Source organism: Rhinopithecus roxellana, chromosome 12, assembly GCF_007565055.1.
Source record: "Rhinopithecus roxellana isolate Shanxi Qingling chromosome 12, ASM756505v1, whole genome shotgun sequence".
In the NCBI taxonomy this organism is placed as follows: domain Eukaryota; kingdom Metazoa; phylum Chordata; class Mammalia; order Primates; family Cercopithecidae; genus Rhinopithecus; species Rhinopithecus roxellana.
Genome location: NC_044560.1, coordinates 83,681,984 through 83,695,481, shown reverse-complemented (window position 1 = coordinate 83,695,481; position 13,498 = coordinate 83,681,984). Strand labels below are relative to the sequence as shown.

At 53.9% G+C, this 13,498-nt stretch overlaps 1 protein-coding gene across 1 annotated transcript in view; it reads right to left on the bottom strand.

The window, feature by feature from the left end:
* The window catches only part of KIAA1522 (KIAA1522 ortholog), a 36,395-nt gene extending 23,615 nt beyond the window's left edge, over positions 1-12,780 (bottom strand). The window contains exon 1 of the mRNA XM_030913442.1: positions 12,417-12,780. Within this exon, the coding sequence (XP_030769302.1) occupies positions 12,417-12,651 (235 nt within the window). The 5' untranslated portion in view covers positions 12,652-12,780. The remainder of the gene's footprint in view (positions 1-12,416) is intronic.
* Positions 12,781-13,498: the final 718 nt, after the last annotated feature.

Genomic DNA, 13,498 nt, shown 5'->3' with positions numbered 1-13,498 from the left:
GGCTGGAATGCAGTGGCACGATCTCGGCTCACTGCAACCTCCGCCTGCCGGGTTCAAGCGATTCTCCTGCCTCAGCCTCCAGAGTAGCTGGGACTACAGGCGCGCGCCACCACGCCCGGCTAATTTTTGTAATTTTAGTAGAGATGGGTTTCACCATGTTGGTCAGGCTGGTCTCAAATTCCTGACCTCAGGTGATCTGCCTGCTTCGGCCTCCCAAAGTGCTGGGATTACAGGTGTGAGCCACCCCACCCGGCCTGTTAAATATTTTTTTAACCAGCCTGACCAACATGGTGAAACCCCGTCTCTACTAAAAATACAAAAATTAGCCAGGCATGGTGGCGCACACCTGTAATCCCACCTACTCAGTAGGCTGAGGCAGGAGAATCACTTGAACCCAGGAGGTTGAGGTTGCAGTGAGCCAAGATCACACCACTGCACTCCAGCCTGGGAGACAGAGCAAGACTCTGTCTCAAAATTGTGTGTGTGTGTGTGTGTGTGTGTGTGTGTGTGTGTTTCTTTAAAAAGGCCAGGTGTTGTGGCTCACATCTGTAATCCCAGCACTTTGGGAGGCCAAGGCGGGCAGATCACTTCAGGAGTTTGAGACTAGCCTGGCCAACATGGTAAAACCTCATCTTGCTAAAAACACAAAAATTAAACAAAAAAACAAACAAACAAAAAAAAAAAAACACAAAAAATTAGCCAGGCATGGTAGCTCATGCTTGTAATCCCAGCTACTTGGGAGGCTGAGATGGAAGGATCGCTTGAACCTGGGAGGCAGAGGTTGCGGTGAGCCAAGATCGCACCACTGCACTCCAGCCTGGGTGACAGAGTGAAAAATTAAAAACGGAGAGATGCAAAGCCTTCTAGACTGCCTGGGGCTCCCACCTCTGTGTCCTCATCACAGGTGTCCTTGTGCTAAGGGACCTGCCCAGGCCCCACTGCCTGGGCTATGACTCTTCTTTACCATAACTTCTGCCCTGTCTCTCCAACTAGAGGCAGTATGGTACAGCAGAGAGAGCACTGGGCTGGAAGTCTAGAGCCCTCCATTGTAAGCCCCACATGGCTTATCCTTCCTGCAACTGGAATAAGCCCCTCCACTACACTGTGCTGCCTCTTATGGCTCCAGCACACCCTCTTCTCTCCCTGCAAAATGGGAGAGTCAAAGCTAAACCCAACTCTCTGAGGCCCTTCTCTTGCTAGAGTCTCAGGTTGACAACAGTGCAGTCCTTGAAAGGCTGGCAAGTTATTCACCCATAGAAAATATTCATTGAGGCTGGGTGCGGTGGCTCAAGCCTGTAATCCCAGCACTTTGGGAGGCCGAGACGGGCGGATCACGAGGTCAGGAGATCGAGACCATCCTGGCTAACAGGGTGAAACCCCGTCTCTACTAAAAAATACAAAAAACAAGCCGGGCGAGGTGGCGGGCGCCTGTAGTCCCAGCTACTCGGGAGGCTGAGGCAGGAGAATGGCATAAACCCGGGAGGCAGAGCTTGCAGTGAGCTGAGATCCGGCCACTGCACTCCAGCCTGGGCGACAGAGCGAGACTCCGTCTCAAAAAAAAAAAAAAAAAAAAAAAAAAAAAAAAAAAAAAAAAAGAAAATATTCATTGAGCATACAATGTGTACCAAGCTGCGTGTACAGAGAAAACGGTTCTAGTGTCAAAGCTATCTGCTAGCCAATTCCCTGAATTTATATAGATAGGGAAACTGGAGCCCATAAAAAGGACGGTTAGTACAGGGATGCAGAGGGAATACCCCAGGGTAAAGTCTAAATTTCTTGGCATGAATTAAGTGAGGACAGGTATGTGAAGAGGCTCAAAGGATGTCTGAAGTGTGGCAGGTACCTTGGCCTTCACAGGAAGCCTTGGAGGAGCTGCCCCCGCCTACCAGTTCAGCCTCATCTCCAACCTCATCTCTGAGATAAGAATCTCCTCCTTCTCAGAGCTACAACCACACAAAACTGCTTGTCACCCTCCAGCACACAACTCCAGGCCTTCACATCTGCCATCCCCTCTTCCACCTTGGCCTGAAAGGTGCCTTTTCATTCTCAATGCCCTGCTCTACATGCTGCTCCTCCATGAAGTCTTCCTTGTACCCCTTCTTCCCCCAGCTCAGTGCTTCCTTACTGAAGGCCCCCAGACATTAGTGCTGCCTTCTGATATAGTACTGATCACACCCCAGGGCTCCCCTGCACCCCATGTTCACCATCCCAGCACTTGCCTTCAGACAAAAGTTTCAGTATCTGCCTTTCCAACCAGAACAGTTTCCTCAAGAGCAGGGATTGTCTGACTCCTCTTAGTAACCCCAGGCTCAGCACATAGTAGGTGTACCTATGGAGATACTGGTGGAGGTGGAGATGGTGGGGCTTGTAGATTAGCTGTAGTAGCAACGGTGACGCTTGCATACTGACGGAGGTAGTGATGATAGCGCATAAATACTTTCACTGCAAAGGCAGTGCTAGCTCCAGGATCCTGTGGGAGGAGTACTGCCCACTGCCAAGAACACAGGAGAGGCTAGGCTAGGACTGGTGGGAAGAAGTAGGTGGTATGGAAGACATATGGACCAGAACTCCAGGAACCACAAGAATGAGCTGGAATGCCTCGTGACCCTCTTAGAAAATGGTGGGGAAGGCTGGGCGCAGTGGCTCACGCCTGTAATCCCAGTACTTGGGAGGCAGAGGCGGGCGGATCACCTGAGGTCGGGAGTTCGAGACCAGCCTGACCAACATGGTGAAACCCCATCTCTACTAAAAATGCAAAACTAGCTGGGCATGGTGGCGGGCACCTGTAATCCTGGCTACTTGGGAGGCTGATGCAGGAGAATTGCTTGAACCTGGGAGTCGGAAGTTGCAGTGAGCCGAGATCGCACCACTGCACTCCAGCATGGGCGACACAGTGAGCGTGTCTCAAAAAAATAAATAAATAAAAGGGGCCAGGCACAGTGGCTCATGCCTATAATCCCAGCACTTTGGAAGGCTGAGGCGGGCAGATCACAAGGTCAGCAGTTTAAGACCAGCCTGGCCAACATGGTGAAACCCCATCTCTACTAAAAATACAAAAATTAAGCCGGGTGCAGTGGCTCACGCCTGTAATCCCAGCACTTTGGGAGGCCGAGGTGGGCAGATCACGAGGTCAGGAGATCGAGATCATCCTAACTAACACAGTGAAACCCCGTCTCTACTAAAAACACAAAAAATTATCCGGGCGTGGTGGCAGGCACCTGTGGTCCAAGCTACTCGGGAGGCTGAGGCAGGAGAATGGTGTGAACCCAGGAGACGGAGCTTGCAGTGAGCCGAGATCGCACCACTGCACTCCAGCCTGGGCAACAGAGCGAGACTCTGTCTCAAAAAAAAAAAAAAAAGAAAAAAATTATCCGGGCGTGGTGGCAGGCACCTGTGGTCCAAGCTACTCGGGAGGCTGAGGCAGGAGAATTGCTTGAACCCAGGAGCTGGAGGTTGCAGTAAGCAGAGATCACACCACTGCACTCCAGTCTGGGAAACAAGAGCAAAACTCCGTCTCAAAAAATAAAAAAGAAAATGCTGGGGAAGACCTCACTTGGCTAGACTTGGAGGATGGGGTGTCCTAAGCAGACAGGAGGCCTCACTTAGTATTCTCCCCACCAGGAGCCTCCTGGGAATCATGCACTTTGCTACAAGATTCAGGGTTTAAATACTTTGTGGGCTGAGCTGTCTCTATGTCCCCTTCCATGCCAAGCACAGAGTTGGGCACCCTGTGAGTGGGCTGACAGTCCTTTAATGAATCAGCCCCTCAGGACAGTAGAGTACAAGGGCATAGAGTACAGTGGGGTATAACTAACGATGGGGGAGGCGGACAGAGATTTCACTCCTCCTGCCCGAGGAAGCTGCAGGAACTTGGCTGACTCCCCCCAGTCTGCCAACGGGCTGGAGATGGCCTTGGGGTCTGCACAAGGAAGGTGTGTGTCCCTGTTCCTCTAACCCTGCCATGTTCACTGTGGCCCAAATAACATACAATGCTTCCTCTTATTCGTTTTCTTTAGCATGTGACAGGCCATGAGCAGCTGAAACAGCTTTGAGGGTCTGGAGAGAGAGGGATTTCCAAGGAGCAGGTGCTGAGGGGAGGCTCACTCTGCCCTCTGCTGACAAGAGAATGCAGATTTTTGGGGTCACAGGGCTTGGCCACCACAGTTCAACCCTGGCTAGGAGCCATGCTTCAGGGACTGCTGGGAGGGTACAGTGTGGAGAGAGCACACTGACTGAGAGCCCCTTTCAGGCCCAAGGGGAATTTCCAAGAGAAGGGTGAGGGAGAGATAGCTGGAAGGAGCCCCTGAAGGTGTTGAGGGGAGGGCAGGGGAGACTCCCTTGGCCTTGCTTCCTTCTCAGCTCTTCCTACCCCTGGCAGAGGCACCTCTCTGGGACGGGATTTTCCATTTGAAGTCTGAACAAAGGAGTGAGGAAGCTGAAGGCCTGACAGTGTGGGCTTCTCTTCTGCCTCTGACATTAGATGGCCATGTGAACTTGAGCAAGTCACTTCCTCCTCTGGGCCTCAGCTGCCCCGTCTGTATGTACCATGAGGGCTCCCTATGACATCTCGAGCCATGAGCTCTGACAGTCTAGCATCCAGAGATGCCCATCTCTGGGGGCCCATACTGGAGCATTACCTATCACCCAAGGCCACTTAGCCAGGCCTTGTGCTGGCCAGGGCAGAGGGAAGTGTCTGTCAACCCAGTCTTTGCCCTTCGGGTATTCAAAATAGTGAGGTACAGCAATCCCTGGATCCCATGGAACCCCAGATAGCCAGCTGGTTCTAAGCCCCTAGCATCTGCCTTGCCTGACGCCAGTGCCACAAACCCTTCAATCCCAGCTTCCTTTCATCCTTCCATTTTAGCTCAAGTGCCACCTCCCTGGGGAAGCCATCATTGACCTCCCTCAGTGATTGCTGTGCTTCCTCTTATCACACTTTTTAACCCTTAATTACTTGTTCGGCATATTTTCCCCCCTACACACACACTTGTTGTGAGGTTCATGAGGCCCAGGACTTTGTCTCTTAGTCATCCCTAGGACAGTGCCTGGTATATAACACTTAGGAAATATTTGTGAAATAAGTGAGTGAGGCTCCCTCTCCCGTCTGGACCCTAAGAAAACAATGTCCATCCTCTCACAGGGGTCTGAGGGAGACAGAGCAGCCACCCTGTCACACTCTATTTTTTTTTTTTTTTTTTGAGACGGAGTCTCGCTCTGTGGCCCAGGCTGCAGTGCAGTGGCTCTATCTCAGCTCACTGCAAGCTCCGCCTCCCGGGTTCACGCCATTCTCCTGCCTCAGCCTCCAGAGTAGCTGGGACTACAGGCGCCCGCCACCAGGCCCGGCTAATTTTTTGCATTTTTTAGTAGAGACAGGGTTTCACCGTGTTAGCCAGGATGATCTCGATCTCCTGACCTCATGATCCGCCCGCCTTGGCCTCCCAAAGTGCTGGGATTATAGGCGTGAGCCACCGCGCCCGGCACACTCTTTATTTTTTACATTTCTGGGAAGCCAAAATGTCACATTCTTGAGAAATCCCAAACTCCTCTGGGGAAACCACTCCCCTATTGGAGGTATCCCATAGCAGAGGGAACTCAGCCCCTATTACATTGGTCCAGGCCCCAGGTAAGGACACTGAGGTGCCCTTTACCCAAGAAGAAAGTGGCTTTTGGAAAAGCATATATTGCCCAACCCCAACTCTCTTAAGCACCTTGCTCTAGGGTCTGGGGACAATAATTTCCCCTGGGAGTATGGCAGAGATGACACTGACACCAGGCCCTGAGGGCTGAATAGGAGTTCACTGAATAGCGAAGTGAAGGGGAGCATATCCCAGGCGGGAGAAGCAGCACAGCCACTGACACAGAAGGGGAAAACACATGGAGTGCTGACTGATGGGCAAACAGACACCATCCTGACCTCAGAAGGGCAAGGTGCCCACGACCCCAGAGACTTGACTCTCACTTTGCTTTGAAACTATCTAGGCCCCTTCCTCAGCAGACAGAAATGACATTGTTCATAATGGACTCTTCTTACCCACCTTCCTTTTGAGTTTTGAATGAAACTGTCGCCCAGTTGAACTCCTGTTGCCCAGGCTGGAGTACAGTGGCGTGATCTCAGCTCACTGCAGCCTCTGCCTCTTGGGTTCAAGTGATTCTCCTGTCTCAGCCTCCCAAAGGCGCCTGCCACTATGCCAAGCTAATTTTTGTTTTTTGTTTTGAGATGGAGCTTTTTGCTCTTGTTGCCCAGGCTGAAGTGCAATGGCATGATCACAGCTCATTGCAACCTCCGCCTCCTGGGTTCAAGCTATTCTCCTGCCTCAGCCTCCTGAGTAGCTGGGAATACACGTGCGGGTCACCGTACCCGGCTAATTTTTGCCATGTACAGATGGGGTTTTGCCATGTTGGCCAGGCTAGTCTCGAACTCCTGACATTAGGTGATCCCTGCCCGCCTTGGCCCCCCAAAGCACTGGGATTACAGGCGTGAGCCACTGTGCCCAGCCATAATTTTCGTATTTTTAGTAGAGACAGGGTTTTGCCATGTTGGCTAGGCTGCTTTTAAACTCCTGACCTCAAGTGATCCACCCGCCTCAGCCTCCCAAAGTGCTGGGATTACAGGTGTGAGCCATTGCGCCGGCCACCTTACCTACCTTCCTATTACATCTAGGCCACTGGGTCTCAGTGTCTTATCTGGCTGGCTGGAGGTCAGCTCTCCTTTCCTGGACACAGCTCCCGTCTCCATGCCTAGCCCCCAGCCTCTACAGGCTTACTCCCTCAGCCCATTCTCAAACCCACAGAATCCTAGAACTGGCAAGAGTCTCAGAGGTCATTAAACCCCAACTTTGTTGGCCAGATGCAGTAGCTCACGCCTGTAATCCCAGCACTTTGGGAGGCCAAGGCGGGTGGATCACAAGGTCAGGAGTTTGAGACCAGCCTGGCCAATATGGTGAAACCCTGTCTCTGCTAAAAATACAAAAATTAGCCAGGCATGGTGGCATGCGCCTGTAGTCCCAGGATGAAGCAGAAGAATCGCTTGAACCTGGGAGGCAGAGGTTGCAATGAGCCGCGATCTCACCACTGCACTCCAGCCTGGGCAACAGAGCGAGACTCCGTCTCATAAAAACAAACAAACAAACAAACAAAAAACTATCTTTGTCAAGACAGGGCATGTCTGGTCCAAAGAGGGGCAGGACTTACCCAAGGTCATACAACAGAGCAGAACTCAAACTGAGGGTTCTCTCCACAACTCCACGCCATGAAAGGACAGTCCTCCCTGAGTGGCCAGAGGGAACTTGGAGAGGCCACAGTGAACTGACTGGAGTTAACATGGGGCTAAGTCAGCTAGGCCTGGCAGGGTGGCTCTCAAATTCTCAGTATCAGAGCCATGCCCACTCCCACCCCTCAGCTGCTGCCCACTGCACAAGAGAAACCCTCAAGAGGACTATATACCCCTTTCCCCAAAACTGGTTTTGTCTAAGACTCTAGAGAGGTCACCCCCCTCCAGAGTCAGAAACACAGCCATCATCATATAATTTTCTTCGCAGAGCGTGGCCTCTGGAGGCAGACTGAGTGGCTCCGTCATTGTGACACTGTGAACCTCACTTCCACATAGATGGGGACCTTGCCTGTCTGGTCCTCCGGCATTCGTATCACCTTGAACAGTGCCTGACACTACAGAGTAAAGAATATGTCTTCTTCAAATAAATGAAGCTGGCCGGGCGCGGTGGCTCAAGCCTGTAATCCCAGCACTTTGGGAGGCCGAGACGGGCGGATCACGAGGTCAGGAGATCGAGACCATCCTGGCTAACACAGTGAAACCCCGTCTCTACTAAAAATACAAAAACTAGCCGGGCGAGGTGGCGGGCGCCTGTAGTCCCAGCTACTCGGGAGGCTGAGGCGGGAGAATGGCGCAAACCCGGGAGGCGGAGCTTGCAGTGAGCTGAGATCGGGCCACTGCACTCCAGTCCAGTCCGGGCGACAGAGCGAGACTCCGCCTCAAAAAAAATAAAAATAAAAATAAATGAAGCTGAGTGACCTTGGACTACTTATTCTCACCCCTTTTTTCTCACCTACAAATGGTGATAACTGTCCACCTCCCAGGTTGCTGTAAAGACATAGGAAGACTTTGATGAAAATGCCTGTCCAGGGTATATATAGCACATAGCAGCCTTCCTGTTACTTCTCTTCCCATTCAGATTAGCCAGGACCCTGCCCTCCTTCCACAGGCTGCTTGCCTCCTCCAGAAAGCCTCCCCTGATTATCTGCTAGGCTCCAGTCCTGGTATCTGTCCCAGAAACACTTCCTACCCACACACTTGTCTAGAGTCCAGGTGATATTTCTGGAAGATATGGATTCCTGTTTGTTTTCGTTTTTTTTTTTTTTTTTTTAACTTTTTCTTATGTCTGAGTCCTCCTGTGGGACAAGGGTGAGACTCTACCCTCTGTGAATCCCCCTCAATCATCATCATCATCACAGGCTGTTTTCCAAACATGGATCACGGTGAACTTAACTAATGCCCAAGTCCTCAGCAGCATAACAACAGCAGAAACCTGCTGCCAGCTGGACCATGCTCCACAGTTCACAACGCAGTTGCATGTCTGTTAGGTTATTTGATCCTGGAAAGGTCCCTATAAAGCCAGGATTTATTATCCCTATTTTACAGATAAGGAAACTGAGGCTTGGAGGGGAGAATAACCTGCCAGCATCTTGTAGCTTGAGAGGGGCAGACCAGGGCAGCAGAGTTGTCCTTTTTTTTTTTTTTTTTTTTTTTTTTTTTTGAGACCTAGTCTCACTCTGTTGCCAGGCTGGAGTACAGTGGTGCAATCTCACCTCACTGCAACCTCCGCCTCCTGGGTTCAGCCTCCTGAGTAGCTGGGATTACAGGCACACGCCACTATGCCTGGCTAATTTTTGTATTTTTAGTAGAGACAAGGTTTCACCATGTTGGTCAGGCTGGTCTCGAGCTCCCGACCTCATGATCCACCCACCTTGAACTCCCAAACTGCTGGGATTACAGGCGAGAGCCACTGCGCCCAGCCAAGCAAAGTTATTCTTAGGCCCAGAGCCCATTCCTTCCAGACTGGGTCCTTAGAGCTCAGGTGACTAAACTTATAACATAGTCATAGCAACCCCTTGCATTTCTATAGTGACTTCTCTTCAATATAATTTTCTTTCTTTTTTTTGGAGTCTCGCTCTGTTGCCTAGGCTGGAGTACAGTGGTGCAATCTTGGCTCACTGCAACCTCCGCCTCCCGGGTTCAAGCAATTCTTCTGCCTCAGCCTTCCGGGTAGCTGGGAGTACAGGTGCACGCCGCCACGCCCGGCTAATTTTTTGTATTTTAGTACAGACGGGGTTTCACCGTGTTGCCCAGGCTGGTCTCAAACTCCTGAGCTCAGGCAATCCTGCCTGCCTTGGTCTCCCAAAATACTAGGATTAGAGGCGTGAGCCACCACACCCAGGCTTTAATATAATTTTAATATGCTCTCTTGTGAGAATCTGGGTGAGACAGAAAGGTCACAGCCCCATCAAGGCAATGTCCAGCCAGAGGATTCCCCCTTTCTTCCCCACAAGACAGTGGTGGAGTCAGGGAGCCCACAGAGAAGTTGCTCATCCTACATCATGGGGCTTGCTAGTAGCTGAGCCAGGATTTAAACTCTCATCGGCCTGACTCTGATACTCCCCCCACTCTATCAAGTTCCCTCACTTCTCTCTGGGCCATTTCCCATCTGTAAAGTGAGTTGAACGAGAAGATCTTCCAGTCTTACCTGCTGTTCTATGTCCTTGGGAGAGTCATGAAAACAGTCCCCATTTTTTTTTTTTTTTGAGACGGAGTCTGGCTCTGTCGTCCAGGCTGGAGTGCAATGGCCGGATCTCAGCTCACTGCAAGCTCCGCCTCCCGGGTTTATGCCATTCTCCTGCCTCAGCCTCCCGAGTAGCTGGGACTACAGGGGCCCGCCACCTTGCCCGGCTAGTTTTTTGTATTTTTTTAGTAGAGACGGGGTTTCACCGTGTTAGCCAGGATGGTCTCGATCTCCTGACCTCGTGATCCGCCTGTCTCGGCCTCCCAAAGTGCTGGGATTACAGGCTTGAGCCACCGCGCCCGGCCAACAGTCCCCATTTTTTAGGCAGATGATTTGAGTTTAAATCCCAGTTTGGTCAAATCAGTCACTCACTGTCCCTGAGCCTCAATTTTTTCATCGGCAAGTGAGATCTTGACGTATTCAGACTAATCAATAAATATCAGACTTCCTCTCTTCTTCTAAGTCTGTGCAGGGTAGCGAGGTCAGCAAGGGAATCGTGGAAGACTGGTAAAACTCCATGACAAGCTCAGTTTTTCCATCTTAAAGTAGGAAAGTCAGATTAGAGGAATCAAGACCTGCCTCTTGTAGGTCTTTGAGTCAGAGATTAGAATGGAGGAAATAATGACTTCCCCAGAAAAATCCCTGACCTCCTAGGAATCTCCTGTGTATCCCTCCTCCCCACCTCTCCCAATCTCCATTCTCAACATTTTCCGTGAAAGAGTTAAGCCTTCTGCAGGCTTCCCCTTCCTGGCCAGCGTTGCCAGTGGAGATTAGAGGGATCAGATTTATTTCTCTTAATAAACAGAAAAGAAGTTGTGCCAGGCAGGTGACAAGGAAACAATTGCAATAATAGGAGGCTGGAGTAAAAGGGAACAGGACTTCCTCCAGTCGTACCCAGGTCCACCTCCAGACCTGGGGAAACAACAGCCAGGGGCAAGGAGGTGTTGCCCATGCACGTGGGCTCAAATCAGGCCAACATGCTGCCCAGAAAGCCCAGAGCCACCTGATACCAAACACAAGGCGAGAGGGAGCCCTGGTCACTGACCCAATGACCCCAAACCCAGGTTGTTGCAGCAGTGACCTACAGGCTCAGCTTTTCCAGCCCCCTGCCTCCCAGGCTGGTCTCCCAGAGGAAAAAGGTCCACTGCCCTGGAGTATACACTGCTAGTCCACTAGGCTTCTGCCTGCCAATTCTGACAGTCTGACCACAATCCATCCTGCTGCAATGCCCTCCTGAATGAGATGGGGATGACTTCAGACTGAATCCCAGTGGGGCAGCCCTGGGACAGACTCCATGTCCTGCTGGGACTGCAGAGCCTTTGGAAACATCTCTCACCCAAATCCAATCCTCCCTCAGGGTTTGGCCCAGTCACCCCAGCCTCAGCACCCTCACTTCTATTTGTGGTTGTGCCGCAGGGAAGCAGGGCCCTTATCCAAAAGGAAGATCAGGCCGGATACAATCACACAAGAGGCTTTCCACCCTCTTCCTGACCCCTAAAGTGTTCCTTATAACTCTCCCAGAAGAGGTGGTTAAAGGACACTGGGAGGATAAACACAGGCAGAATGGGATGGGCCCGCACACCCGGCCATTTCCTCACCTCCAGCACAGCAGCAGCAGTCTAGGAAAGGTGGACTTCCCAGGACGGCAAACCCCAAGGGAGCTCCACCCTCTTGCAAAGACTCAAGCCCTCCCCACCAAAAGGAAGACAGAAACAGGGAAATGAGGGAAGGCCCAAGAAAGGAGCTGAAAGTGACCCCAGCAGGGATGGGCCAGGTCGGCTTCCCCGCCTTTCAGGCTGCCCATCCAGGCCAGAGGAGGAGCCCAGGGGCTCAAATTCAGAAAGACTAAGAACTAGCTGTTGAATTTTAAGTACCCACCCCAGCCCAGGTACAGCCTCTCCATTGAGCTTGGGCCTCAGTTTCCCCCACCTGTAAGCACGCTTCTGACACTGGCATGTTTCTCCAGGGCTGGAAGAAGGAGTGATGGGGAGGGGCGGGTTGGTTCACCTTGGTGAGCTCACTACCCGAGGAGGTGATGTTTGTGGCCTGGCTCAGGTGAGCGTGAGAAAACTGGCCCAGGTGGGAAAAGCCAGCACTGTTAAGAAGCTAAGGCAGGGCACACGGTGCTCCATGCAGGGTCCTTTGTGGGGCTGGAAATCCAGATCCAGCTGGAGCTGAAACTCTTTGTGAGTGCGGTTCACCTTCCAGACCCAGAGGGTCCCCACCAGAGACCCAAGGCCACCTGTCTCTCCCATTGGCCACAGGCCAGCGTTAAGTCTCTGACCCCCTGACTCAGCAGAGGGCAGGACATGGGTGAGCCTGGGGGAGGGAGAATCGCCTCACCGCCCTGGAGTCGGGCTGCCAGCACTTCCTGCTCTGCCAGGGGATCCCTGGCCCGGCCGGGGGTCCCCTCCCCTCAGAGCGAGGCAAGACTGGGTCTGGAAAGTGCGGAAGGCAGCGCAGGGTGGAGGTGCTCGGACTCAGCCCTGGCCTCTTAGCTCCCCAGCACCAGTTCCTGGGGGTCACCCCCCTCCAACACGCCGCGCGCGGACCCCCAGCAGAGGCCCCGCGGCCGCACCCTCGGCGCCCCCCCGCGCTCAGCCCAGGTGCCGACCGCCTTACCTCGGCCTTTGCCTTTGGCCCTCTTGGCCTTGTCCTCCGCCTTCTTGGCCCGGGGGGCGGCCGGTTCGGCGCCCTCGGCCCCCGCCGCCTTCTTCTTGCGCCGCTTGCCCCGCAGCCAGCTGAAAGCGCGGCGGAGGCCGGACGCGCCGGAGCGGGACTTCTTCCTGCGCGGGGGGCCGCCCAAGTTCCCCGGCTCCTCGGCCGCAGGTGCGGCGGGGGGCGCGCGGGCCGCCATGGCAGGCGGGGGCGGAGCGGGCGGCGGGTCAGGCCCCCTGCGGCGCGGCTCCCATGCCGGGGGCGGCCGCCGGGGATGTGCGCCCGGAGAAAAGTTTGGGCGGCGGAGGCCGAGCGGGCGCGGAGAGCGGGCGGCGGGAGCGGCCGGCCGGGCGGCGGGCGGGGCTCAGGCCGGCGGGGAGGGAAGAAGCGGGGCGGGAGCGGCCGCGGGGCGGGAGCGGCGCTGCCTGCGGCCCCTCCCCGCCTCCCCCTGGCCCGGCGGAGGGCGAGGTCTGGTCCCGCGAGGAGGGGGTCCCGGGAGCCCGGGGTCGTGCCCCCAGCCGGGGCCCGAGAGGGCGGGTCGTGGGGCCGCCCGGGAGGGGGCGGCACTGAGGTTCAGTCCCGCAGGGGGCACCGCGGGAGGTCCGTTCGGAAGAGGGTGGTACGGGGTGGGGACGGGAAGGGGAAGGGCGCAGAAAAGGGGGAGTTAGAGGCTGGGGTTGGACCCCAGGAGTCTTGGTATCCCAGGTTTGGACAGGGAACAGACAGGGGATTCTGGAATATTTTTTCCTGGAATAAGGGAATTTGGAGAACTCCTTCCAAGCCCCGACAGTGTTGGGGGGCTTGCGCCAAGAGTAGAGGCTTCAGACACGTCCAAGACCTGTGACCCGCAGTGGGCATTTCCCTCACATCTGCTGACTAGAGTGGCCTCCTCTCTCTTTACTGCACCTTCCCCCCAGGCTCCAACCATCTTCGGTGTGCAGCAGGGGCCCAGGCGCCCTGTATTCCTGCCTCACCCTTTGGTGGCAGGGATGAGGATAGTCCTTCCTCCGTTTACCCTTGGACTAGGCTTTGAGGCCCCAGGGCAC